This window comes from Ictalurus punctatus, chromosome 9, assembly GCF_001660625.3.
Source record: "Ictalurus punctatus breed USDA103 chromosome 9, Coco_2.0, whole genome shotgun sequence".
NCBI classification, from domain to species: Eukaryota; Metazoa; Chordata; class Actinopteri; order Siluriformes; family Ictaluridae; genus Ictalurus; species Ictalurus punctatus.
Window position 1 is genome coordinate 13,992,324 of NC_030424.2, and position 27,699 is coordinate 14,020,022.

At 41.7% G+C, this 27,699-nt stretch overlaps 1 protein-coding gene across 2 annotated transcripts in view; it reads left to right on the plus strand.

Moving 5' to 3' along the window:
• Positions 1 to 1,273: 1,273 nt before the first annotated feature.
• The window catches only part of mta1 (metastasis associated 1), a 38,632-nt gene continuing 12,206 nt past the window's right edge, over positions 1,274 to 27,699 (plus strand). Inside the window, exons 1-4 of one of the 2 annotated variants that reach the window (XM_017475706.3) lie at positions 1,274 to 1,529; positions 14,212 to 14,279; positions 14,661 to 14,754; positions 25,680 to 25,806. In XM_017475706.3, the coding sequence (XP_017331195.2) occupies positions 1,502 to 1,529; positions 14,212 to 14,279; positions 14,661 to 14,754; positions 25,680 to 25,806 (317 nt within the window). In that variant the 5' untranslated portion in view covers positions 1,274 to 1,501. Of the gene's footprint in view, positions 1,530 to 13,655; positions 13,790 to 14,211; positions 14,280 to 14,660; positions 14,755 to 25,679; positions 25,807 to 27,699 lie in introns of those variants that run through there. The other variant, XM_017475707.3, reaches the window with a different exon arrangement.

Genomic DNA, 27,699 nt, shown 5'->3' on the forward strand with positions numbered 1-27,699 from the left:
TTTCCTTCCACCTCCCAAAAATGGTGGACTGGTGACTCTAAATTGCTTCCCAGTGTGAATAAATGTATGAATGTGTGTGTACATATGTCCCATCCAGAGTGTATTACTGCCTCACATCCAGTGTTTAAGGGATAGGCTCCAGATCCACTGCAATCCTGACCAGGATAAAGTGGTTACTGATAATGAAGGATCTGACTGTTAAAGACAGTCTTTGCTGTAGATTGTGGGCCCCCTAATGGCTTCACAGCAGCATTGATGGCCTAGTGTTTCCACCCATTTTCAATAACGTTTATGTTACACAGGCTCACAGGGAAGCCTGGAGCCTATCCCAGGTAACTTGGGGCACAACGCGGGGGACACTCTGGACAGGGTGCCAACCCATCACAGGGCACAATCACACACACATTCTATGGACACACACTACAGACATTTTGGAAATGCCAATCAGCCTACAACACATGTCTTTGGACTTGGGGAGGAAATTGGAGGACCTGGAGAAACCCCCCAAAGCACAGGGAGAACATACAAACTCTGTAAACACAGAGTGGAGGTGTGAATCAAAGCAAGGGGCAAACATGCAAACTCTGTGCAACCCCAACCAAACCCTCAACCCCGGAGATGCAAGGTAAACATGCTAACCACTAAGCCACTCTGCTGCCCCTGGCCTGGTGTTTGGGAATAATGAAACTCAGGCCACGTCCGAAATCACATACTGTGACAGTACCTACAGCTCGGCCGTTGATACAGTATGTACTGCTCAGTAAAGTGGTAAGCATGAATATATTCCGGATGTACTACATGGCTTGGATTCTGGCAGCTCTTCTGCACCAGTCCCATTGCCTTATGGGATAGTGCAGTACCCACTGCAGAATACTGCAGACTCTCAGCAGAAGCTGTAGGTCATCCGGGAATTTATCGCCTACTGTTTTATGAAAACTGAGAATTCAGACATACTACTCATTTGGCGTACTGCTTCTTGCCCACTGTATAGTAGTGCAGTAGGGATATTTCAGATGTATCCTCAGGATTTGATTATACCTATCTACCACCATTAGCTCACATTATTCTTCTGATTATATTAAATACACTATACATTTTCACTTTTGCATGTGTGTTTGGGAGTAACTGTAAACTTTGTTATTGTTCTGCCTCTAGTCAGTCTGAAGTAGCACAGCACTATTTTTTTTTGTGTGTTTTTCAACTCTGCTCAGCCGGTAGCTAACCCCCCCCCCCCTTGTTTATTCTAATGTCTCAAGATTCACTTCCGGTTCCGCAGGCATGTCCCAATTGTACGCGCCATTCCTCAGACGTTCTTAATTAACGCGTTCAAGGGAGAACGTGAGATTTAAAAAAAATAAGTGTACTGTCTCTTTAAGCTCGCTGACTGGTCCGCTTCATATTGATCCAGCCACCATTTTCCAGCGCGCTCAGCGGCGGCAGTGGCAGCGACGGCGGCAGCACACAGCCCTTCACCTGGAGACACCAGGAGCAGGGGGCAGTCATGGCAGCCAATATGTACCGGGTTGGAGGTAGAGAGCACGTTTTGTATCGTTTTAGTCGTTTTCAGTTTCTTTTGTACGACCGAAGCTAGCAGCTTTGCTCTGTCCTTCCTCTTTATTTTCTAAAAATGCTTAAGTGGCGTGTGCTGTGCGTGTGACTGGAGGATGAGGATGATGATGGTGCCTGTGTGAGGAGGAAGAGGAAGAGGAAAGAGTCTAGTTTCGGGACCCTATGAATTTCTCCCTCTGCGTTAAAAAAAGTATACTGTTTTAGCATTAGCAATTTAGACTTATAAACAAGTTTTATCCTCAGCAACGAGACTTCAGTTGTTTTCTGACTGAACGGGTAAAGCATTTTTTAAAAGTTAACGTTAAGTTTTTGAGCAGCATGGAGCGTTTTCCACACTGTCGTGCTCAGTGTTGGCGGAAACAATGCTTCTGCTGCGGCTTAGGCTTAGGCTTTGACTAGCTAGCTGAAGACTGACTTAAAGGTCTATGAGACACAATTCATTAAGATGACTTGTGAAGTGATACTTTTCAATCAGCCGAAGTGCTGGGAGAGTCAGATAGTTCTCTCTCACTCACACACACACACACACACACACACACACACACACACACACACACTCTGTATAAGAGTGGGGAATATAGTCATGATAAACTATCCCTTGGATAGCTTTGTTAAGAAATTTGAAATGTGAGAAACCAGGGTTTGTCTTAGCTAAGTTAGTCTCCTGGTGTTACTATGTCACATTTGGCAGCTCTACAGCCTGCCCTGCTGACCCCCCCCCCAAAAAAAAAAAAAAACAACAACTATACAAACCCTCATTTGTAGTGGTTATAATGGGAATTGTATTGTTTTTAAACTGGTCTCTACTGGTGGTATGTTATGTCTAGTGGATACCATTAAAGACCTGTAATGGTTAGCTGATTCACTTCCATTCCATTTGATTTGTATAGAGCTTTTTATAACAGTCATTGTCTCAAAGCAGCTTTACAGAAATATAAAACACAGGATACAGATTTTAAGTGTGTGGATTAATCCCTTATGAGCAAGCCGGTGGCGAGGAACAACTCCCTAAGATGTGAGGAAGAAACCAGACTCAGAAGGGAACCTATCATCATCTGGGTAACAATGGATCGTGTGAAAGTAAAAGAAAGTTCATTATGGTTTGTACATGAAGTCTTTGTTGAACTAGCTGGTGGTTTGTAATGGTGGTTGTCATCAGAACCATTAGAATTTCTGTGATGGTTTCTGTCGCAGGGTGATCAGAACGACTTTAAAATGTTACGTGTTGAAAGGAAGACGTTTTTAAAAAAATTCAACCTGGATGATCTGACTAGTTTGGTTTGTACGTGTCTCTAAATCATTGTCCTCCCTGACTAGGATGAGGCAGGTTATTTTTTGTGTGTATGATTTCTTCATCAGGACAATGGTGACTCGGAGGGAAGGGCTCTGGACTACTAATAGAAAGGTTGTGAGTTTGAGTCTCACCCAGCTGCCACTGTTGGGGTCTTGAGCAACCTTCGTCTGCTCAGCTCAACTTGGGTAACAGCGTCTGCCAAATGAGTAAATGTACAGAATAAATGTCATTAAGAGAGTAGCTTGAACACTCTGCCTCTCGGAGACCCCTACCCTGGCCCTTTGCTCCCTGCTGTCTGCTGCTGCGGCTGATGATGAAGGGTTTAGTAATGAGCAGATAGATGGGGTGTTAAATCAGGTGCGATGGTGCAGAGACATTGCTCAAGTGTGCAGCACTGGACTCCTTCACATGTTAAAATGGAAATAGGTTTTGGAGATGGATTTAATTTACAATCTTGGGTTGTTTTTTTTTTTTTCTCTCCACAGCAGACAAAGTAGCATTACTACTTCACCATTCATAAAAGGCCTCATGGATTGAAAAATATCAAATTCTATCATATATAATTCAATATCACCTCTGATTTTGAGTATATATATTGGGGCAGATGTTTTTCTGATATTGTATTGGGTCAGATTTGACATTTTCTACCGACGTATTTTATGATCCAGCTTTTCCACTTTTGATACGATCTTAACAACAGAGCTCGAGTATCAGCTCGTACAGACCCGCAATCTATGTCCTCTTAGTAACCAAGCGGACACTCTTTGCAAATTTCTGTTGCTAGGTTATGCAAACCTGACACAATGGGGTGTACTTTAAGACATTTAACGTCCTTTGTGTCTTGTTGGTCAACATCGCAGTTTAGCATAATACATCAGTGGACAGATTAGAAAATATCTCCTATACGTTCCTTTTCTATTATTCCAGGACATATGTCTGTGTTGTATCAGCCTGATACTGCTGCTCATTATCGTATTCAATGGTGAATTTTTATTTATTTATTTATTTTAGCGGATGGTATACGGCTCGTGCATGTGGACATTGTACACGAGTTGTTTTTGTAATGAGCAGATAGCTGTGGTGCTGTGGTGTTATATAAGGTACTGGACATGGCGTATGTTAACCTGTAAAGGTATCATCACCTGTGGATTTAGTATGTAAGATCACAACTATTTCCTTTGCTTAAGTAGCATTACTATCATTCATTAAAAGCCTTGCGCATGTGAATTATAGCAAAATCATTTATATGAATTTATTATATTTGAAAAATTATATTCATCACTTTAGTGTTTCAGACCAGTATTGCCATTGAATTTGAGTATCTGTATATTGGGGAAGATAGTTTTCTGCAATGGGATTGGGTGGGTTTTTTTAAATTATGCATTTTACGCTGCAATCCCACTTTATCCATTAAAAAAAAAGGTTGCCACTATCTGAGCTTTGAGTTTCAGCTTTGAGCTGATATCGGGGTACTATTAGTAACTAAGCCGACTCTCCGGAAGGCCCTTTTGCCAGGTTATGCAAAACGGGTACGATGGAGCCATGTCAGCATCTCACTTTCATGGCGTAAAATATATCAGTGGACACATTAGAACATCTCAACTACAGCTCCTATCTAGTATTTCAGGAGAAATGTCGTGGTGGTATTAGCTCTGATAGCAATGCTCACAATCACGTTTATGGTGGGGGAAGTGATCTGGACCAGTGGGATACGGATTGTAAGTGTGAATTTAGAACATGAAGCATGTCTCCATCATGCCTGTGATGTTTTGTGTACACTGACAAACAAAGTTCGCAGAGAAATGCTCAGAGGTTTTATATCAGGATTATATAGTAGATAGGAATGCACTTATCTTATTTTTCCAACATAAAGCTCTCTCTATCAGCGAATTGCTCTTTCATTGTGGATGTGGCACATTACTTCTCTATCAGTGTGTTGTTCTGGTGAAGGCTTGGGAAAGATTGTAGTGTGGATTGGGATGTCTTTACACTCTTCACTCAGCATTTGCAATGTTCTGTGGTGTTGAAGCTGTAAATGGCCTCAGGCTCTTTGACCATTATAGAACCTCTATGGGCCACTGTACCTCCAGCCTCTGCAGCACCTGATACATATTGATGACCGCTCTCCCCCTCAGGCCCGATGTTCTCCTACATTCTCCAGAATGAGCGCAGAACCGGGCAAAATCAGTGTATTCAAACCATTAATGTAATAGAACTCTCATTTTTGTTCTCAACAAAGAAAAAGCATTAATTGGTTATATAGAATTTTTTTTTGTCTTCAATATTACAAACTATTGTTACTAGCTCTGCTTTCCAGTCTGAAGAGGCTGCCTATGTAGAAATGATCTGTTGGTACACCTGAGACCCAAATCTGTCGTGTTCCGAAGGCAGCATAAGGACCGATTCCGTATACAATCTCTACATTTCTTGAAAAAAAAAAAAAAAGACTTGATATTAGCGCTTTGTTCACTTTGACTTGTTAGGAGAGATACACGGCACATTTTAATACATCGTCTCTGCTCGCTCTGCAGGGATGCCTGCTGCTCGTCAGACTGCAGACAGAACACTCAGTGGAGATTGGGCATCCGTGCTAAATTCGTTGAAGCTCTGTTTATGGGTAATGTTGTTTACAACTAGTAACAGTTGATTTTTAATGCAGGAGGCATGCTTCTAAGTGGATGCATTAGTTGGAGCCTTTTGTGATTTAGCAAATCATAGAGCCCAAAATTGCTAATAACGATTAATACGCAACTAATTGTACAAGCCTAGCTGAAGTGCATAGGCAATGCAGCGCTGTTGACTCCTTCCTTAATGCTGAATTAGTGGAGATGCTCAAGGTAAATCTGTGCCATCAACAGCACAAAGCCAACGACATACCCCCCCCCCCTGAACAGTGACGCTTTGCATCTGAATGCCAAGCTATCGTTGAAAAACAATGCCTTGGAGAGTGAAGACAAAGCTTGTCTCAGTGCTCCCTTTTCTTCTTTGTCTTCACCGAACAGGATGGTAAAAGGTAGCCTTATGGAATTTCCTCTCGCAGAGCTCATTGTGCTGCTTTGGCTTTGTTTGCCTTCTGTTTGAGTTGAGGTTCACCCCAAACTCCAGTGCTGGCCAGAATGTGCCAAGAAAATCTTTTTTCTTTTTTTAAAAAAAAAAAAAAAAGGCAACCCAAAGCTGACCACAGCAATCAACCGTGGAAATGATGGAAATATGCAGAATTGCATGTCACAGCTCTATGGTTGTGGAGCACCAGGCCACATCGAGCTTGAGGCCAACAGACAATAAGAAATTATGGCTGTTGATCCTCTACTCTTTTGTTATTTGCTCACCCGAGCTGCCTTGATGTGTCTTGGCCCTGGGAGCATCGAAGAACTTGAATGTCTTGAAGCCAGTGGACTTCAGTGGACTCCCCACATCTCCAAGGCCTCCTGCCAGCTATAATACACACATACCATTCCTGAGGCCTGGTGTTTAATACCACCCAGACTTGCTTTTTAACTCTCATTATAAAGAAACTGTTCAGGAGCTCCAGTGGCAGAGACTTGAATTTTCTTTTCTGGGACAAATTCCATTTGCATCCTCCTCTCTGTGACACAGCAGCTCAGTTTTCCAGAGCATGTGGGACGTGGTGTGTATTGGCATTTGCAGTTTGCTGTCTAAGTACTATGGTGATATAAAGTGCAGGGTAACAGTGGTTAAGGCTTTGGTTTACTGATCAAAAGGTCAGAGATTCAAGCCCCAGTGCTGCCACTGTTGGGCCTTTAACCCTCTCTGTTATGAGGGGCCTGTAGTCTTACCCCATCTTCCTTACAAGCTGGAATATGCGAAGAAAATAATTTTGCTGTCCTGCAATGTATATGTGACAAATAAAGGCTTTCTTTCCATCAGTGAGACATATCACTAATCAGTCCCTCCAGGGTTTTGCGATCGCAGGAATGCAAAATCAAGGAAACTCCGCAATATTTGCAGGACCTTGCTATTTTTCAAAAACGACCACGAATTTTCCCCAGAATTGGGCCACATCGCATCGTGTGACATCACAATACGACATGTGATGTCATCACAGTCAGCCAAAGCACTCTTCGATTCGTTGTCGAACATGAGTACAACTAAAAGCTCTCACTCACCAGCAAACATCACTGTGAAAGACCGTGCAAAACAATTTAATGCAACTGCAGTTTCAGCTATTGAGTAGCTTTCTGTAAAAAAACAAACAAAAAAAAAACAGCAAATTGCATCACAAGTTTTGAAAAAAGCCGCATCAATATCGAGCATTTTTAGCCGCAACAGTCACAAAAAGCCTCTGCAAAAGCCTGTCTGGACTGATTAATCTGGTTCACCTTTTCCAAACAACACTGTGCAAAAAATTTACCATAAAAGAATAAAAAAACATTTTTTGCATGCATAAAATCATGCCGATACGGGCCGGCAGCTTCAGGCAGTGTTCACAACAACCAGCAGAATGGGTAAAATGTGCTGCCAGAGATTTTGACTGGGGAATGACTGTTGGTGCCAGACGGACTGGTTCGATAGCTGATTTCTATAGCTACCAATATCCGAGGATTTTCTCACACAACAGTCTCTAGACTTTACTCCGGACGGTACGGTGAAGAAAAAACATCAGTGAGCGGCAGTTCTGCAGACGGAAACGCCTTGTTGATTAGAGAGGTCAATGCAGGATGGCCAGACTGGATCAAGCTGACGGAAAGGCTTCGGTAACTCCGATAACCACTGTGTGAGCAGACAAGCATCCTAGAACGCACAACACATCCAACCTCGAGGAGGATGGGCTACAACTGCAGAAGACCACGTCGGATTCTACTTCTAATGTTTTCTTGGCACACTTTGGGCCGTTAGTCATCACTCGAATGCCACAGCCTATTTGAGTATCGTTGCTGAGCATGCGTATCCCTTCATGGCCACGATGGACCCATCTCCCAGTGGCTACTTCCAGCATGACGATGCACTGTGTCACAAAGCAAATCATATGTAAATGTAATGTAAATGAGATTTGCAGCATGAACATGCACCTGGAAAAATCTACAAGAATCGCGTGGTACAATCATGTCCACATGGACCTGAATCTCAAACGAAAGTTTCCAAGATGTATCCATTCCAATAGAGAAATATATATTCATACGTTGTGTATAAAAACGCCATTTTCAACATGAACAAGTCGTTGCTTTGCTTGAGGGCGGTGCTGTTTTACGATGCTTTTGTTTCATCAGCTGGGCTTGAGATGACGACACACAGCTTCCAGATTGAGAAGGAGAGGGATAGTTGGAGGGGTTGTCGGAGACTGCTAACTGAAGTCGTTGTAACTGACAGGAAGGAGGAACGCCATTCTGAGAGCCTGACCAGTCGTGTTCTCTTGAAATCCCAGCCGTGGTTGGCTATGGCTAGGGGGTGGGTGATGGGACAAAAATAAATCACTACTCTCAAACATTTCAACCGTAACCGATATGCATTACAATAAACTGTAGTGCTGAAGAAATTCAAAGAAATTTGAAATGCTGATATTTTTGTAGATATTAAATATCATTTTCAAATATTTAAAAAAAGTTTTTTGATTTAAAGATTAAGTATAAGATTATTATTATTATTATTATTATTATTATTATTATTATTATTAAGTATTAATATTACCTTAGAAAAGTGTATTGTGACACAATTGATCACAATATTGGTATTATAGCTCAGAATGACCCAGCTCTAGCTATGGCAGCAGGAACATGATTTTTGAATCGTATATCCCAGGTATATGATCTTTATAGTATAAGATAAAACAAGTTCACAAATAGGGCTTGATTTACATGACACAAATTAAGGCGTTTGTTTTGTGGATAGTGAAACACATTTGTGATGTTCTTTTAAGGTTCTGTAGCTCTAATCTTTGTCCATAGGGTGTCTGACATGCTGTAGCATCAGGCCAGGATGCTTTCCTTCGCTTCTCTCTGACACTGCTTATCTCACTCGTACACTCAGATGATTGTCAGTTGAGACAGCAACTTCATCACCCGTTCAGTAGTTTTTTTTTTTTTTTTTGTTTTTTTCCTTCTTCACTGGCAGAGACTCTTAAGCTTGGTTTTGTTTTTTAGTCTGTTCAAGATTTCACTTCTCCCATACACACTTTTGTTTTTGCCCTTCCTATCAAGTCGGTCTATTTCTGTCTCTCTATGCGCATAGAGTACAGTTGACCAAATGCAGAGGCTACAGGTCGAGGTGTGTGTGTTTTGAGAAAGCTGCAGCAAAGCTGTTTGATGGAAATCAAAAATGGGCAAAAAAGGAGAAACCGAGTGAAGCGCTGGAAATCTGTGTGTGTCGGAACATAAGCTTAAATGAACAGACATTGCCATAGTAACCGATGTCCCTTGGAGCCCAGTCTAAATGTCCTGAGCTGTGGATTGAGTGTGTTCTTTGCACTTAAACCTATGTAAGATGTGGCCAGGTCAGGAAACGTTCTTCCTCTCTGCATCTTTGTCTGAATCTCTTCCTCTCGCTCTGCCTTCATTCGTCTGTATATCTCTCTATCTTTCTGGGGTTTTTTTCTTTTTTTTTTTTCTTCCTTTTTCCCTCGGTCTCCCTGTGTCTTTCCTTCTGTGTCTGTCTGTCTCTCTCTACCCCACTTCTCCACACCTCTGGCCTGGTTAGATTCAACTTGTCTCTCTCTTGTTAGGGCTCAGCAACATGCACGTATTGGATCCTAGGAAATTTGACTGCACTGTGATGTCACCAACTGTGCTGAGTGCTGATTGGTGGTGTGTGTAGGTGGGGGCTTAACCGACGCTATGGGTGCAGACATAGGATGCAGGGTAGGATGGTTGGAAGACGGTCATGATGAGTCGTGAGAGGCAGTGGCATTGCCTCTAGGTCTTCTGCAGCTCCTCACGTTTGTGACACACAGGCCACTCATGAGGCTCTCACCCATCCGAGTCCATGCCAGGTTTTGCTCAGGGCCTCAAGCCTCAGGTAGAAGTTGAGCTCATTTAAAAAGAAAAAAGGCAGCAAAGTGGTGCGGTCTCCAGGTCTCTGACACGCATAAAACTGGACTCTGAGACAAAATATATGATTTGTGTGGTTTTTTTTTTTTGTCTAGGTATCTTTGTGTTTTTGGTTGTTGTATAGTAGAAGTCCACTTGTACATGCTGCATATTTTATGCTTTCTTCTGGGGGAAGTCACACGTTGACCATCGGGTACTGCTGAACAGATGATGACCGTCATTGGAAGGTAGCATGGTAAGATGGTCAAAGTCATGTAAACAATGCTGGATCGAATACTCAGTGTACTAATTTCACGCTCTTTTTAGTCAGGTCTCTGAGGTCTTGTAAAGATTTAAAAGATTAATATCGTGCAAGTTGTGTTGCAGCAAAAAACACAAGACCGTTCAAGCTGTTTCATGTTCCGGAGTAAGCAAATAAACATGTAGTTTGTTCTTCCAGTGTGGCATGGTGGAAAACATTTTATTTATTTATTTATTTTTTTTAAAAAAAGGAACTTTTGATGGAGGGTTTCGTCAATGGGAGTGTACATTATTCAGCTCTGGCAGAGGCACCACTTTCCATCTCTCTTTTAAAAAACAAACAAAAAAAACCCACTGAATTTCCAGTTTTCTGTCAACTTTTCTGTCATTGCATTTACGTGAATGCAGCACTTGTGGAGGTTGAGTGTGAGGCCCTGTTTACACCAGTGCATTTTCATCTTAAAATGAAAACGATCCTCGTCCACACTGGCGTTTCTGCTGTGAAACGATCTCCGTCCACACTACACGACCGAAAACGCATGTTTACTCTGAAACGCGAACCCGGAGTTTTCAAACTAAAACGGCGTCTTCTGCGTTTCTGAAGGGTCGAAAACGCCGGAGTAGTGTAGATGACTGGCGTAACTGTAGCAAAAGTTATGCATTTTACTACGAAAACGCACTAGTGTAAACAGGGCCTTAGTGTGTTAATCCCCAACCAAACAGTAATTTTTTCAGACACCGGATTAATTTGTCACCCTTAAAGGAGACCTATTATGTCCCTTTTTACCTGATGTAGTATAAGTCTCAGATGTCCCCAGAATGTGTCTGTGAAGTTTCAGATCAAAATACCGCACAGATCATTAATCATAACATGTTGTAAATGCCCCTTTTTGGGTGGAAACAAACACGCTGTTTTCGTGTGCATCCCTTGAAATGCAAATGAGCTGCTGCTCCCCACCCCCTTTCCGAAGAGGGCTGCGCCTTTTGCAGCTCGTACTTTTGGATACTAGGGCAACGACAAATCAAGAGAACCAATATGACTGCTGCAGTAAATACCGGTGTTCAGCCCTATATGTATGAATCCGAGTCAGACACTGACGAAGGAGAGACTCCGGCAGAAAATAATGACGATCTAGCTAGCTCTGGTCTCCGTGAATACGATCAGAGACCATGGTAACTTTACCCGCATTAGCCGTGGAATCCGCTAACAAGCACATTCGGAAAGGTGATTTGCAAACATTCATAAAGTATAAAGTGTGATACGTCTTCTGGATATGAAGCGGGGTCACGAACAGCTGGTATTGATCCATGCTTGAGAATCAACTTTTTAACAAAAATATTGAGCCTTGTTCACAAAGCAGTCTGGTGTAAATGATTCACACAAACTTTTTTTTGGGGGGGGCACATTTCCTTCAAAAATGAAACTGCTTCTTCGGTTGCTTTGATGCCGGGAGTACATGAAGACTTTTACGTTCATTCTTACAGCCAACAACAGAAAACTTATAAAGCTTACCAAGCTGAGACATTCTTATCACTATAGCTGCTCCAGTACGGAGAACATGGTAGACTGTGTGCAGCTCACTCGGGAGGATCTATGGTAATATGGCAGAGTCTGTCACCAGTCATGGGCGGGGCCTGTTCCAACGTGACGTCACAGTGGAGAGGAAAAACGACTCATTTTGAGACGCTTTATGGGGAATAATAAAAAAAAAAAAAAAGTGGAGGAGTAGGTGGATTTTTACCATTGTAGGGTGCTTGTGTACACACACTTCCAACACAGTCATGTTCAAACACCATGTGAATTTTGCATAATAGGTCTCCTTTAAAAGGACATGGTTACAGATCATTTGGAATGTCTGAACCCATCAAAACAATGAACTATCGACACTCAGAATCTATATTAGTTTGTCTTGGTGAGGACGTCAACACTCTGTCATGTGTCTAACGTGTTTAACAGGCTGGAGTACAAAATATACTGATTGGGTAATAAAATACACATGGAACAAAGAAATGAATGACACACACTTGAAGCGATCAGAAGTCATAGTTTTGCTCTCTACATACACTGTATTTGAGCTTTTTCTTTGGACTTTGTTGACTGGTTTGTGTCTCTTGGCCCTGGAGATGCACAGAGCCATCTCTGACACCGAGAGACACGAGCCTACGCAGCAGCGTGCGGTGAGATTTGTGGCGCAGCCGCAAGGTTTTGCTCTTTCACCTAGTACTCTGTAACTGTGACCGTTATATATCAATGTTATTTTTATTCTCCTAATGCTTCTGTAATATAGAGAAAATGGCAGCAAATAATATCCTGAGTCACCATATATCATTTGGACCACATACCAAACTACATACTACTGTCCTAAATAGATTGTCCGTACACCGCTGGTCTCCTTACCATTTAGGTACAATACTGGGTTGGGATGCAGTCCTGAATATGAATGTGTATTTTATTAAAGATTCCAAAATCCATGCTTAGTTTAGTTCGGGTCACCTGTCCCCAGTTAAGACTCTAAAGACGCTTCCTTGTGAGGTAGACAAGCGACAGCACTATGCCAGGGTTTGACATCATGGGTGGACAAACCATAAATTCATTAGACACCAAAGTGAAACACTAATCAGTCCCTCCAGGATTTTGTGATTTTGGAACTTGCACTTTTTCGAAATTACCGCAGATTTGTGCCAAGACGCATGAAGTGATGTCATCACAGCCCACATTCAGTCGAAGCCGTCTTCGATTCACGTGTGTCGTACAGCTAAAAGGCCTCAACTGCCAACAGTCATCACCGCAAAAGACCGTGCAAAACTATTTCGTGCAACTGCAATTTCGCCAATTCAAGTAGTTTTCTGCCAAAAATAAGTACCTCGGCAAGTTGCATTGCAGATTTTTGAACGAAAAAGCCTCAGCATAATCAAGTATTTTCGGCCGCAACAATCAACAAAAAAAACTCCATGAAATCCTGTACTGACTGACTGATGTGCTTGCACAGTCACGCATTTTAGGAACTTGGAAACCTAATTAAGTAGCCTAAAAGTAGTGGCTAATGTAATTTAACCCCCAAATCCTATGAGCTAGTTAGTTAGAGGATAAAAGTGCATCGCATGTACATGAAGTATATAAGGTAACTGGAGTGGGTTATGTTTAAACATGTTAAATAAAACAATGCAGTAATGATTTCTTTCTTTGGCTGCTTGTTTGACTGGGGGGGGACAACCCTGGTGCATCTATATTAGCAGCCTACTTTAACCTATTAGTCTGCAAGCAGCTACTAATAAAAAACGAACAGCTCAGACACAGGCTGGTTGTCCTGATTGCACAGGATACTGATTTGTCTGCTCTTGCATCATGATGCAAAATTAGCTGTTTTCGGTCTGTATCATGTTGGGAGTTGTTTCTTTGGATGCACAAAAAGGTCAATCAGCCAAGACCGTGTTTAGTCCAGGGCCTCCTCGTTTGTCTTTTTTTTTTGTGTGTGTGTGTCTGTCTGTGTACCATGTGTATGGGGTGTAGTGTGCCAGAGGCCCTGACATTAGCAAGTTTACGCCCAGAAATCACACCGGAAGCCTGAGGCCGCCAGGGGCGTCCCACTGAGCCTTAAGCCTGCACACCGACCCACTGGGCCTGGAGTAAAGCCAAAGGCAATAAGAATAAGGATTGAAGGAGAAACGGATGGAGGAATGAGGGGTAGGAAATCAAATGGCCAAAGCACGGACCCTATTTGTGCAGATATTACGGAGTAGATGTGTTCAGTTCATTTGTTAATGTTTTGTTCCATAGTTCTATTTGCCCAAGTTGTACGTATTGGTACAACCGCTGTAGAAAGTTCTTTTGGTATAACACCTTTTATATAAATAATGGAAGACCAGTGAGTGCGTCATTGTTGTAAAGCAGTGCTTGACTGCAGACATGTTGCACAACCAGAAAGTTTATTTTTTGCAGCAGTACGTGATTCTAGTGCCTGGTAGTTCTTCTGCCTTTAGTTCGCCGATGTAACAAATGGCCTGTAGCTCTCGGGAGGAGAGGACACCTGGTGCTGATGAGTAGACTCTACACCACCACTGACGACTGCTCTCTTTTTTTTCTTTTTTTTTTTCTCTTCTCTGCAGATTATGTTTACTTTGAAAACTCCTCCAGTAACCCACTGCTCATCAGGAGAATAGAGGAGCTCAACAAGGTGAGTGAAATTGTGTGTGTGTGTGTATGGGGGGGGGGGGGGGGGGATAATCCATCACTGTGCCCTTGAGTGCATGTTGCCAGTCCTTCTGCAAGACATTTCCTGAATGTTTCATGCACCGTGCTGTCTGTCTGTGGTTGGCAGTCAAGACAGACTGACTGTCAACGTTCACACCGATCCACAACTTTTCATTCTCGCACATGTTGTACTCCCTCTTTTCTTTCCATATCCCCTGCTTCTTTGCTCAGTTTGGCTGCATTCCTTTCAGCAGGGAACAGCCGAGGTCTAAATCTGTCATTCTGTCTCGATCCTCACCTGTACGTTTGGCTTTTATCTAAACTATGGTGTCCAAGTTATGCAGCTTCTCATGCTAATTTGCAGACGGCGAATGGGAACGTGGAGGCCAAAGTGGTGTGTTTCTACAGACGCAGAGACATCTCCGCCACGCTCGTTGCCCTAGCAGACAAACATGCACGTAAGTAATGAGCAAGGGACTTCCTGGCACTGTCCCCGTTAGAGCTTCTGCATCCAAGTCTTTTGCAGTGTTGAGAGAAAAGAGAGCAAACACATTTGAATAACTTTAGCGTGGTCCGTGTAAGGAATCAAACACAATGGGGCATGCTGTTATTGGAAAATAATCCACAATGGAAAGTGGGTTATTTTCCTTTAACAGCATGTCATGATGTGTTTTTATCTATCTATCTATCTATCTATCTATCTATCTATCTATCTATCTATCTATTTATTTATTTATTTATCATTATTTTATTTTTTTAAATTTATTATTCCTCATGTACTGCAGTGATTTACTGTTTGTAATCACATTATAGTAACATTTAATGTAGTGGAACATCCGCAAGACAAGTTATTTCCTGTTATCAGTTATAATATAGAAGCTGTAAATAGTCTTTCTCTTGAAGTCTCCCTCATGAAGTAAATAAGACGCATAAATAAACCCAGGTTTTCATGTTAGCAAGAAAGAGAGTCACAAAAGTGCTGTCACGAGAGACTTCTTCCATGCACGTTGCTCATGATCAGATAAAGCGGAGCGTTCATCATGCAAGACCATGTGAAAGAGTTTTTACTACTGAAACGATAACGTATTAGAATTAGCAGACCAGATTGAAATAAAATAGCCGTATTGAATTCTATCTTGAACTATTGCCTATGTTGCTGTTTTAGAAAATTAATCCACACCTTCCGACCAATCAGAATAAAGTGTTCACCAGTGTTGTTGTATAACACAGTCCTATTCGGACAGGACTAGTTTTCCAGGGGGACGTTGGAGAAATCTGTGTGTCACAGACGTACTTTGCGATCTGCCGAGTCTTGTTTTTCTCACACAGCCTCTGTGCAAATTACCTACTGTTTTTCGGCTAACTCGGTGATCCTCTGAGAAACGTACTCCTGTCCGAATGCGAATGTATGTGATTGCGATAATATTTTTTCACTTTTTTTCAGCTTTTCCTTGTTTGTTTTGGCCAACATGAACTACCGTAGAAGCTCTTCCTAATGCACTCGTTTTCTGCTTTCTGTTCAGTTCAGTATGCATGTAGATGTTTTTGCTACACAGCAAAGAAAAAAAATCTACAAGAAGAGCCAAATCACGTAAACTGTTTATATGGGATCTTCTGTAACGCTCAGATGAACAAAACATACTCCTACCTCTGTAATAAACACGGAGATGTTAGTCCCGCCCGAATCGGTACATGGAGTCCAGACGTCAGGTGATAAGAACTGTAACTCAGACTTCGTTTAGAAAACTAGTCCCGTCCGAATATGACTCGAGCCTTATGGAGTTGCGCAGGGATGAAGTTATTTTATATGCCAAATCTCATAAACGAGTTAACATATTAGCCCTTCTGGTTCCATTGTCCCGAAGTCAATGGGTTTTTTTGAATGGGATTTTGGTTAAAAGCCTGAAATAAGGTCTGTGGTGAACACAAGCTCAAAATATTTTCACATTTTATTCTACGACATAAAATATGGCAGTAAAACCTCACTCATGATATTTTTTAATGCTTTTATGTGTACTGAAAAAGGCGATTGCTAACAAGTTGCTATATGGGACCACAGAGGTTGTCAGGGACATTGAAAGACATTGACCGTTGAAAAAACGTTGCAGATAAACTGGTTCAAGAACCCATATTTCCATATTATGGAAAATGTTTTGTAGTTTGTGTATAGCATACGATTAGCTTTTTATTTCTGGCGATTGTATTTAGGCTTCAGATGTCATAAAAAGTTGTTCATTTGTGAAAATTATCTCGACGGACAAAACGTGTTCCGTGTTGTAAACTTTTGTCGATCACAGAGCTTATTTGCGATAATCCAAAATCCTGTGGGAAAATCCTATTGGGTTTTTGTCGAGGGAACCAGTGTGATGCTATCCTCCGGGTTCCTGTACAAAATAATGTCATTCCTGCTCTTCTCGGTTATACTTCTTTTTAAGTAAGTTGCCTTTCAGTAAGGATCTTTTATTTATAGATAAGATAAGATCTTTTATTTATAAGGATCTTTTTATTTATATTTGTGTGTATAGGTTGCGTGAATGTGAATAGAGAAGCCCGTTCTGTGTGACTCGGACACTGGGCAGATTGATTGCGGATGATTTCTTCGAGAAGCCATGCTTCACTGCCAAGGCTCTTCATTGCATCACTTCTAAATTGCTGACCATGCAGTTCAGATTAGCACTTTTGCAATTTTTAGAATGTAGTCTGAGGTGTGTGTGTGGTGTGTGTGGGTTTTTTTTTTGTTTTGTTTTTTTTAAATGACAAAACACCCAACATTGTTTTCAGCACAGAACTGTTGAGTACAGCATATTTCATTTTTTTTTGTCAAAGAGCTTTATTTTGACTTAATTCTTCTTTTAAACTGTTTGCATGTAGCTTTGTTTCTGTTGTAATGACTTGTGCTGGTGTGAAAGTAGTGTATCAGTGTTTGAATGTAGAATATATGTATATGTGGTACAGAGAGATTGAATGTGCATGTAGGAAAGTAGTCCACACTGCACATAGGTTTAACCATGAGGCAGTGGGATGGATTGTTCACATAGAACTTGGTGTGTGTGTGTGTGTGTGTACGTGTTCGTGGATTGTGGGCCTCTCTGCAGTGCCAGCAGTCTCTCTGTGGACTTTCAGACATTTGTGATATGTCAGAAATGCATGGCAGGAATGACTGTGGACCACATGGGTGTGGGCTACATCCTGACTCCACTTCAGAAAGGAGAAGAGAAAAGGGGAGAATCTAACTGAAATGGGAAGCGAGGTGAGTCACAGAGTAGGAACAGGAGAACAGGCTTGGAGAAAAGAATAGTGAAGATGAGGGCGTGAGAAGCAGAGTGATGGAGTTCCTCCTCCGTGAATGGACACTAAGAGACTTTGAATGCATCTACATGTGAGAGCTGGAACTATCGGCTCTCTTTACACCAGTCTGAGTCAGTGTACGTGCACACACACACTCACTGATGACTCACAGATTAAATATTTTGTTCTCTGTGATGCTGGCTCCTCCTTGCCAGAGCCTGAAGCTAGGGAGCTGTAGAAGCTGTGCCGTGGCCGTGTTTGCACACATGAGTGTGTGGAGAGAGAAGGACTTGACCCTGAACTGAACTGACCACTCCCTGTAATCACCTCGCCCACTGTGTCTGAACTCTGCTGGTGCGTTCTGTTCGGCCTCGAGATTAACCCGGGTTCAGGAAGGAATAGGTTTGAGTCACAACAGCATGAAAACGTGTCCCTGCGTCTCTTTGTGTTAGTGAGAGACCCATTTCTTGAGAACAGGTAAGTACAGTACATCTCGGGTGTTCAGCTCCACTCCTGGACGACCACAGAACTACAGGATTTCTCTTTCATGTGACCCTGACGCATCACAGCCACATTGAAGAACTAGTGCCAGCCAGGGCCGACTAAGGATTCGCTCCCTTTGCATCACGTTTACATGACTGCAGAGACTGCAGCTGTTTGCTGACATGTCCATAGAATCTGCACCTGCATGAAATGAAATCTCTTGCCCAAGGTTTTTATGGCTAATTTACAAAGTCCAGGATTGCAGAAAAAAAAACACTACACTATTTGGCCAAACTGTTTGTGGACACTCGACACCCAGATGTGGGTGTTCCCCAGACTATTGCTACAAAGTTTCTAGCTCACAATTGTATAGGATGTCTTTATATGCTGTAGCATTAGTTTCCTTTCATTATAACGAAGTGGCCCAAACCTGTTCTGTCGAGGCCCATGAAAACATGGTTTGCCACGGTTGGAAGGGAAGAACTCGAGTGACCAGCACAGAACCTTGCCCTCAACCCCACTGAACACATTTGGGATAAATTAGAACGCTGACCGCACCCCAGGCCTCCTCACCTCAGTAAAACTCTTGTGCTTGAATGGGCAAATCCCCACCAAGCTCCAAAATATAGTGAAAAGCCTTTCCAGAACAGAGGAGGTTAGTATGACCGTAAAGAAGGGACTAAATCTGGAATGGAATGTTCAAAAAGCATGTATGAGTGATGGTCAGGTGGCGACAAGCTTTTGGCCATATAGTGTATGTCCAAATTACATGCCACACATGGTATAGGTACATGACTATTCATTTTACCGGTCATCTAACAATTCACAAAAGGCGTTCCATAGTTTCCGAGCATAGCTTTGGCTGTTTTATTAATGCAGATAAACAACAGCAAAAAACACCTCAAACCTCAAACTCCATACACAGGCTACAAATAAAATTTCCATGTTCAGAACTTCCTTAGGCTACACTGTTAAAGGTGATGAATAAATCAATGCAATAAATGTGCAACATAATAATAATAATAATAATAATAATAATAATAATAATAATAATCTGTATCATATTAAACTATTTGTGGCCATACCAATCTTTTAACTGCATTTGTGTGGACGGCCTGGCGACAGACGTCCATGGATAAGCTCGAACTGAGAGCATGCAACGTGGAAGATCAACAGAGCCTAGCGTATCTCAATAACCAGCCTTCCTTGGATGGAGGATGCTTTGTCTAGAGCAGCATTTGTTTTCCAATAAATTATGTGGGACTGGATAGTAACATGCAGTGTGTATCACTGAATGTGCTCTTTTCAACAGCACTGGTTATGACAAATGGTTATGACAATATGACGTTATATATTTTATTTCACTTTATAGGACAACAAAAATAACTCTGGATTCTTTCAGGAGCCGAAAAAGAATCTGCTCCCAAGTGGCCCAAAAAAGGTGTTCATCCTATGGTTGGGAGGTTGCAAGTTCAAATCTCAACAATGTCCCAGTTCTCCATACCCGGGAGCCAAAGGAGCTAAACTGGCCGTGCGCTCTGGGTGGGAGAGGTGGCATACTCTTTCTCTCCTCTTAATCACAGTGGCACTAGCCAATTGAGGTCATCTGTAAGCTCTCATATGCAGAAGAGGGCAGATGGTGCTTTCCTCAGAGTGTGTTATGATACCTGAGATGCAGCAGTTTGACAAGATGCACTTGGCTATCTTATCCACTTTCACCCTCCTGGCTAGTAGCTGTTCTATGATTGGGGAGAGCTGGCTGGTGGGAGGGTGACCAAATTGGGAAAGAAATTGGGGAACAAAAACGCACACCTCTACACTTCAAAGTGTTAACGATCCTTACAAAATAATTACTTTTCCCGGCAAAGTATTGTACAGTTGACTATAGAATTGCATTTATCTTTAATTCATTTGCTAACTCTCTGACTTGCAGTTTTTCCATCACCCGGACTAGTTGGTGGTTGTTCAGTGGCGACCAATGAATGTATTGGTCAGCTAGTCTATGCATCCCTTAGTGTATCAGTACTTCTAGCTGCATCCTGCAGTATTTTGATATATTAGACACACACAAAATCATAGCAGAATGTGGTTTGGACAACAGCCAAACTGACTGAATTGAAATTTAAACAATGGACTTCTCAGCCTTTGAATTACAATAGTATAGTTGGCTACGTTAGATAGGCAAAAGGTGGGGGGGGAAAAGGTTGCATATAAACATAATTGAGAAATTATCAGCAGACATTGGAAAAAAATGTATCATCTTCAGAGGTTGTTTACTCTGTAGCTGCTGTCCTCTGATGGCAATTCAGCATGCTCGATTGATGCTGATGTCTAGCACCAACAGTGAAGCAACTATGTGTGTATACGCAGATCTCTAGTGGCAGCCTATTAGGGACCTAACACACATGATGAGATTTGACTCCCCAGCTAATTACCAAGCCCTTAGTGAGTTAATTTGGGTGTGTAATGTCTCATTTCTGCTTTGTCAGAAGTGCTTCTGAGAGCCACCTAAAACGAACTCGGGACAGCCCTGTACATACATGGTCTGTCAGAAAAGGAGGTTCTTCGCTGTCCATCAAACAAGGAGGCAGGAGAAGGTGACAGTGCATATTTTGTTGCTTGTTTAGATAAAATGGTGGCACACACCGCCTGAGAGTTTCTGTGGCCTCGTCTGAGAAAGATTATAGAGAAATCGTCTAAATGGGGAAACCATGGGATGTGGTATAATTAAAGACTTTTAATGAGGGAGTGTAAAGCAGACGCATGAACTAACTTGCCCCGTATTGCATTTACATCTCCAGCATTTGGCAGACGGGCTTATCCTGAGGGACGTATAGAAGTGTCTTGTAGTCTCCATTAAAACATATAGGGATATATAACATAACATTATTCGAACATTAATATTTTAGTATGAAAACGTCTCAAACTAGAAAAGTGACTGCAGCCACATTGCAGGAAAATATAGTTAAACTATTAAAGTGTGAACACTAGAATATTTTAATTGTTTAACAGATTTTAATCCTTCAAAAAATACAAAAAAAAGGTCAAAAAATGAAGAAATAATGTAGTGTTCATCTCCTGTTACTTGGTCAATAAAGTAGTTTACTTCTTTATGAGCTGCTCAAGTTGAAACAAACAAGAGAGAAGACGTGTGTTAAATCATGTACTGTATGTTTTATAGCTTTCTATTTTAGACCTGGTTTCCCAAACTGGTTGCAGCCAGGGATCCCTTTAACTGCAAAATAAATTCCACGCAACATGCAAAATCTGCACCCACAGGGCACAATTGGGAATCGAACCGCAACCCTGAAGGTGCGAGGCAAACCTGCCAACCAGTACAAATGTATTTCATGAATAATCCAGCTACTGAAATGTAAAGCTCGTTATTCAAATGTGCACAATGGTATTCTGGCGATAATGTGCGCCAGAGAGCTTTTTATTCCTGAACCTTCCACCGACAGAGCACATTAGGTCCAAGTTGACATCGTTTATTTGATGTTATGTATAGCTATATTGAGTTTCTGAGATTTGAATTAAAACCCAATCAATTCAAGTGACCAGTCATATGAGCTAATGACTATAGGAACTCAATAATCGATACGACAGCTTTGTTAATGTTGTGATTATTATAATCACGGGCCCAATGGCACTGAATCATCAACCCCGTATTGATGTCCACTGCTCAAAACTATGCGGGGCCCCAAAAGTCTCCATACAAAGGGGACTGTGTTTGCCAGCACCATGTAGGTTGTGCCTTTGTCAGTGGATCGTCATGGATGTCCACTTCCCGTCTTCTTGAATTTGTTAATAACTGTCGTGTTCCAGCCATGTTTCCTGCTAAAGTCCAACCTTGTAACAGCTTCCCAATCCTGCCATGAGAATGATTTTCAATACGTTCTTCCTATGTCAGAGGCATTCTTAAAGGCTATCTGAAAAAATGTAACCCTCTTTGTAAGGAGATTTATGGGACACTGTGTGTTTGACTCTACTGTTTGCATTGCACAGAAAGTATTAATGTTTGACAAACGATAAACCTCATGCACCAATTCACCTGAAAGTATGTGCAAAGCTTTCAGGTGTTCTGAATTAGTAGTAGTATGCTATTTAAGATGCGAGTTAGTTAGTATGCAGAGTTGAGGTTCCCGCCAGTTTCCTGTTCTTCACGCCCACTTTGCTGCTGACCAATCACAGAGCACTGCATTTCTCTCCTAAGTGCCTTACTCTCACACTTGTTGGACGGTCCTGAACTACAGTACTTGAGTACGTGTGTGTGGGGCGTTGTGGTGGGAGTCCTATATAGATAATCTGGTTCATAGTGCACTAGTGTATGGCTGTTCAGCAAGTGCAATGGAAGGTCGAGTCTGTGCCTCTACACAGTGTCTCTCATGAGCCTCCATTCCGCCTTCCTGAGTAGGGATGTGGGCGCTTCTTCCTCTCCCCTCCTCTTCCTCCTGTTGCTGCTTGGTAAAGCAACTCATTCATCAATAATTGATAATTGTTTGGGACAGGTGAGATGGAGAGGCAATTTGTGGAGAGTATAGGCTGGGTGCAGTGCCAGTAGATTGGTTGCGGTGTTCTGTTCATTCTCTCTCTCTCGTTTTCTCTCTCTCTTTCTGTCTGTCTCTGGCTTTCTCTCACATTATCTCTCTTGCTCTCCCTCGCTGTCTCTTTTCTGTCTCACACGGTCTCTCTCGCGCAATCTCTCTTGCTCTCCTGCTCACTCTTTTTCTCTCTGTTTCAATATTTCTGTCTGTCTCTCTCTCTTGCTGTCCCACGTTTTCTTGCTATACAGTATGCTTCTTGTGCTATCTGTCCTTGCTTTCTGTCTCTCACATGTTCTTTCTCGCTGTCTCTCTCTCTCTCTCTATCTCTCATGCTCTCTCCATCTCTGTTTCTTTCTTGATATCCCTCTCTCTATCTCTCTTGCTATATGCCTCTTGTGCTCTTGCTCTCATGCTCTCTCTATCTCTCTTGCTGTATGCCTCTTGCTTTCTCTTGCTCACGCTCTAAGGACTGAGGCTGTAGTGAGTTACTTTCATCATGCTGGCTCTCTTGAGGATGCAGAGGGCTGTTCATAGCCATGTGGCTCTCGTGGTACCCCAAACCCCCCCCCACCCCAACATCACTCTATTTCTGTGTTGCGTATATGCATTTGTGTGTGTTGTGCAAATGAAGATGAAACTGGAGGTATTCGATACAGACAGCATGGTGAGTGTGTGCTCAGACTACTTGAGTGGCTGAGGAGGAGGAGGGAATACGTATTGATTTCAGGCGTCCCCCCCCCCCCCCCTTTTTTTTTTTTTTTTTTTTTTTTTAAACGTCCCTTGAAAATCCCTTGATTGCTTTTGTTCTTCACTCCTCTCTCATTCATTCATTCATTCTGTCTGTCTTTTCTGTCTTTCTCTTGCTCTCTGTCTCTAATGAAACTCCAGATGAATTGGAGCACACTCACTGGCTTCTCTCTCTCCCCTCCTCCTCCTCATCATCCTTACTCTGCCTCCCCTCATTCTCTACTCAGCACACTGAGTCCATACACCATATATATAGATATATATAAAATATGAAATTTTTTTTTTTTTGAGTGAGAATTTCCTCTCTGTGCCTCTAAAAATGGATTACTTGGGAACAGAGATGAAGTATTCTGATGTGAATTGTGTGAGGGGGGTGGGACTTATTGATACTGCCTGAATTTAATTTCTTTTTTTTCTTTTTTTCTTCTTTTTGTCCTACCTTTTTTTTTTTTTTTTTTTTTTTTTTTTTTTTTTTTTTTTTAACTTTTTTTTTTCTTTCTTTTTTAAAATGTTATTTATTTATTTATTTATTTATTTATTTATTTATTTATTTATTTAAAACTTATTCAGCTTATTTTTACGTCGAACCGATTTTGATTTGAGGTACTTTCTGTTTGCAACCGTAGATACAGGAAACTAGATGCTGTATTGGGCTGAACCAGACATGTCAGACAGACTGACAGTTTTGTTCACCAAAACCTTAGCAGACATTGTCAGCCCTTTGTAACAGCCAGCGATAAGGCTGTTCCTTTAAGTTGTCTGCCATGGGAAAGTCTCCAGGACTGAGCGCTGTGTGATGTGTTGGTAACGTGATGAGCTGCATTTATTAAGAGAAAAAGAGAGGCTGGTGAGGGAACATGTGTTTATAGCTGCTTTCATGTACACCAATCAGCCAGCACATAAAAATCACTGACAGATGAATTGAAAAACATTGATTATCTTGTTACAGTGGCACCTGCCAACAGGTAGGATATATTAGGCAGCAAGTAAACAGTCAGATCTTGAAGTTGACGTGTTGGAAGCAGATAAAATGGGCAAGCGTAAGGATCAGAGTAACAAGGGCCAAATTGTAATTGCTAGACAACTTGGTCAGAGTATCTTTAAAACGGTCTAGTAGGGTGTTCCTGGTGTGCAGTGGTTAGTACTTACCGAAAGAACCAGTGAACCAGCAACAGGGTCTTGGTGCCAGATACTACAGAGGTCATGTGGAGTCCATGTCTCGATGGGTCAGAGCTGAGGTGTTCCTAGTATGCAGTGGTTAGTACCTACCAAAATTGGTCCAAGGAAGGACAAGGGGTGAAGAAGCGACAGGGTTTTTGTGCCAGATACTACAGAGATCATGTGGAGTCCATGCCTCGATGGGTCAGAGCTGTTTTGGGGGCACAAGGGGGACATACACAATATCAGGCAGGTGGTTTTAATGTTCTGGTTGATCAGTGTTGGGGATAACTGTAACTAATGTTGGATGTGAATTTATACGTTACTTTAAACTAATATAAAATACATGTTGGTCTATACTATACAATTGTATTCTATGGCAAATTACTATGGAATCAGAGAACTGAAACACACTTGGACATGCTGTTATAGGCAAACGGTTGACATTGGGATGCTAACAGCCCTGAGCCTGTAGTTGGGCCACATCGTGCAACCCCATTTATTATTTTCCTGTAACAGCATGCCACATCATGTTTGATTCCTTACTTAACACTGTTGCACTACTCTTTAGCACATGCACACTAACTATATAACTATTTGGGATTCATTACCCTTTATTACTTGTCAGCGTTTATCATGATGTAACCAGGTCAGTTTCAGGCATCCTTCATGTTTGCTTTAGCTACCATGATGCTGCTTGATGGATTTCTGAAGAATGGGTTGTTTGCTCATGGCTGTGTTGGTTTATAAACATTTCAAATGGATAGGTATAACGTGGATATGGAATGTGTAACATCTGAAACAAAGTAAGTTTTTCATCAAACTCAGGTGAGCATAGAATGTTATAGGTGATCTTATCAGAGTAGATAAGCATTTCCCCACTGACTTTCACTGGATAATGTGTGATTCCTGCCCCACCTAATGTGGCCGGGAGGTAACAAAATATTTAGCAACAGCATTCAGCTAGGTTTCCTATGTCCGAGTGCAGCACTCTGATATCCAGGCCTGCATATGGTTTAAAAAAAGGAGGATTCAACTACATATTTATATTTGAAAACGTTCAGCCTGCTATATTTCACAAACCTGTAGTCACAGTTCAGCCAATAATGCACATCTACCTGCTGGTGGCTTAATGAAGACGTATTTTGACCTTTGAAACACAGGAGAGCTGGAGGAGGAGATGGAGAATTCTGAGATGGTGGACCTGCCAGAGAAACAAAAACACCAGCTGAGACACCGAGAGCTCTTCCTGTCCAGACAGTTGGAGTCTCTGCCCGCTACACACATCAGGTAAAAGCACCTTTGTTTGTGTGTGTGTTGGACGATTATCCATAAATATAAGGTGAAATAATTTGACCACTGTTACGTCCGTGGGATTGAACTATAAGTGAGTGAAATACTCCAAGGACGACTGTTTGGCCAACATCATGCGTCTGAGACACATCATTATTTTGTGACCTGTCAAAAGCTGTACTGGGAATCCTCGAGTGGAGGTGAGATTACTAGCAGTGATGGAATCGGATCTCGGTAGAGAACTCGGGCTGTCAGTATGATCCTGGAATTAGACTATTAAAATCGTGAAACGCATAAAGATTTTCACAGGGATTCCAGGACCTTATACTTCATGATTACACTCAGTGTACATCTTTACTGCTTAGGGAAGTGTGTACAATATAGGGACGTAAGTCTCCGGGCCTTATGTTGTGGATTTACGAGTTGAATGCCAGCACAAAGTCGTAATTATGAGTGGGGAAACTCGGTGGATGCAACGTCTGTAATTGACAGTAAATTTGTTGAAATTGAATGTTTACTTGTGTCAGACACTGATTTCTGGGGGAGAGAGAGAGAGAGAGAGAGAGAGAGAGAGAGAGAAAGAAATAATTAAAGTAAAATATAAACCACACTACTTCTAACTACTGATTTTTAGCAGTGACCTGTCTTTTGTCAGGTGTTTTTTATTTACAATGAAACAAGCTAATTGCCTGCACAAAATATGATAGTATTGTACAAATATGATGTGAAGTTTACAGTGGCATCATAAATTGATTAAAAACATTAAAAAAAAGCAAAACACACTGGATGCGCATTCTTTGTTCTTCATTTTCTAGAAGTAGAGTTTAATAATAAAAAAAAAAACCTTGCTGTAATTAATTTTTTTGTAGTTAATTAAGAGAAGGCACACTGCCATCTTGCCATCTTACCAAAGTAACTTGAACACACCTGAAGTCGTGATTACGACTTCTCAACCCGTAAGTACGAACTTCCCAGGAGAACGCTCAGTTAGGTTTGCTGCTAGCCGTCCGTTAGCAGCACCAGTCCTATTTTGAGTACTGCAGTAGAGATACTGAAGTATAACTTGCTATGCATAATGAGAGAAAGTAATTAACACGTGCATAGCATCTGGATGGCTGTTTAAAAGTGTGGCTAACACTAAAATGTAGCCTACATGGGAAGAGCACGAATGGACATTTACTGCGTTACATTTTATAAAGAAATAATACAAACAATAGCATCATATATTTGTGTGATATTTGGTTTTGTACTATTACTTTATGTAATACTATTCCCGGAAGAATGAATATTGTGTGTGTGTTTTGCTGCTCTGCTCTGTGGTGTTTATGGACATTACAGAATAAACAAAAGCGTTATTCTCATCTAGTCTCATCCCATTTGATTTGAACGTCACCGGGTTCTTGTTCCACCCCAACTTGGATGACAATGACAAGTTTGCTTAGCGTCTCCACCCTATGTGCCTGCGAGTTAGCATGTTCGCCCAGTGCTTCAGGGGTTTTTCTCCTGCAGTCCAAAGACATGCGTTGTAGGCTGATTGGCATCTTTAAATTGTCCGCAGTGTTTGTGCAGTTGTGCCCTGTGATGGGTTGGTACACCGCACAGGGTTGTCCCCCGCCTTGTGCCTTGAGTTCCCTGGGGTGGACTCCAGGCTTCCCCCATGACCCTGTGTAGGATATGCGGTATGGAACATGGATGGATGGATTTGGTTGGTTGATACTTCTACATCTCGTAGGTTTTCTAACACACAATAACAAAAATAAAACAACAAACTTGTCACCTTTGCTACATGAGACTGTTTATACCAGCTGAGTGTAGTTTTAGTGTTGATTTAATTACAACTCCTTCGTTTTTATTATCAACTATTATTCTCCTGGCTGTTACATAGTCTAC